Here is a 478-nt window from a genome sequence, read left to right as displayed (position 1 = left end):
CCTGTGACCAGTGTGGCAAGAGATTCAACACCTCAGGAATTCTGAAATGCCATCAGCAGATCCACACTGGAGAAAAGTCGTATGACCTGTGTAGGAGGCAATCATCCCATTTGAAAACTCACCAGCAAGAACATCTACACTGGAAAAAAGCTCTTCTTATGTTATATGCAATGGAAGAAAATCTGGTGGACTTGGAGTAACATCAAAAAAGTAAAATAAAGCATCTAGAAAAGTTTTAAAATGTATAAAAAGTTATTGTCTTGACAAAGACACATTTTGTGGAAAACAATATCTCTACAAACATTTTGAAAAATATTAATTTGCATGCAATTTCCAAATCAACTTTTTTTAATTGTCAAAGAAGCAACAAAATTAACACACACACACGCTTCATATCAGTGGCGGCCGGTGGAGTTTTTTCTAGGGGGACTATAACTCCAAACTAGACATATACATATATACATACATATACATACAT

The 478-nt window shown here is 34.9% G+C and overlaps 2 protein-coding genes across 2 annotated transcripts in view; both read left to right on the top strand.

Moving 5' to 3' along the window:
* LOC119424071 (zinc finger protein 714-like) overlaps positions 1-200 on the top strand; it is a 1512-nt gene extending 1312 nt beyond the window's left edge. The window contains exon 2 of the mRNA XM_037691541.1: positions 1-200. This exon is cut by the window's left edge and continues 607 nt beyond it. Coding sequence (XP_037547469.1) covers positions 1-200 — 200 coding nt within the window.
* LOC119423519 (disintegrin and metalloproteinase domain-containing protein 12) overlaps positions 1-478 on the top strand; it is a 175956-nt gene that overhangs the window by 85378 nt on the left and 90100 nt on the right. The window lies entirely within an intron of this gene.

This window comes from Nematolebias whitei, chromosome 17, assembly GCF_014905685.2.
Source record: "Nematolebias whitei isolate Nwh7 chromosome 17, NemWhi1, whole genome shotgun sequence".
NCBI lineage: Eukaryota > Metazoa > Chordata > Actinopteri > Cyprinodontiformes > Rivulidae > Nematolebias > Nematolebias whitei.
The sequence above is the reverse complement of the archived record's forward strand: the minus strand, read 5'-3'. Positions and strand labels throughout refer to the sequence as shown.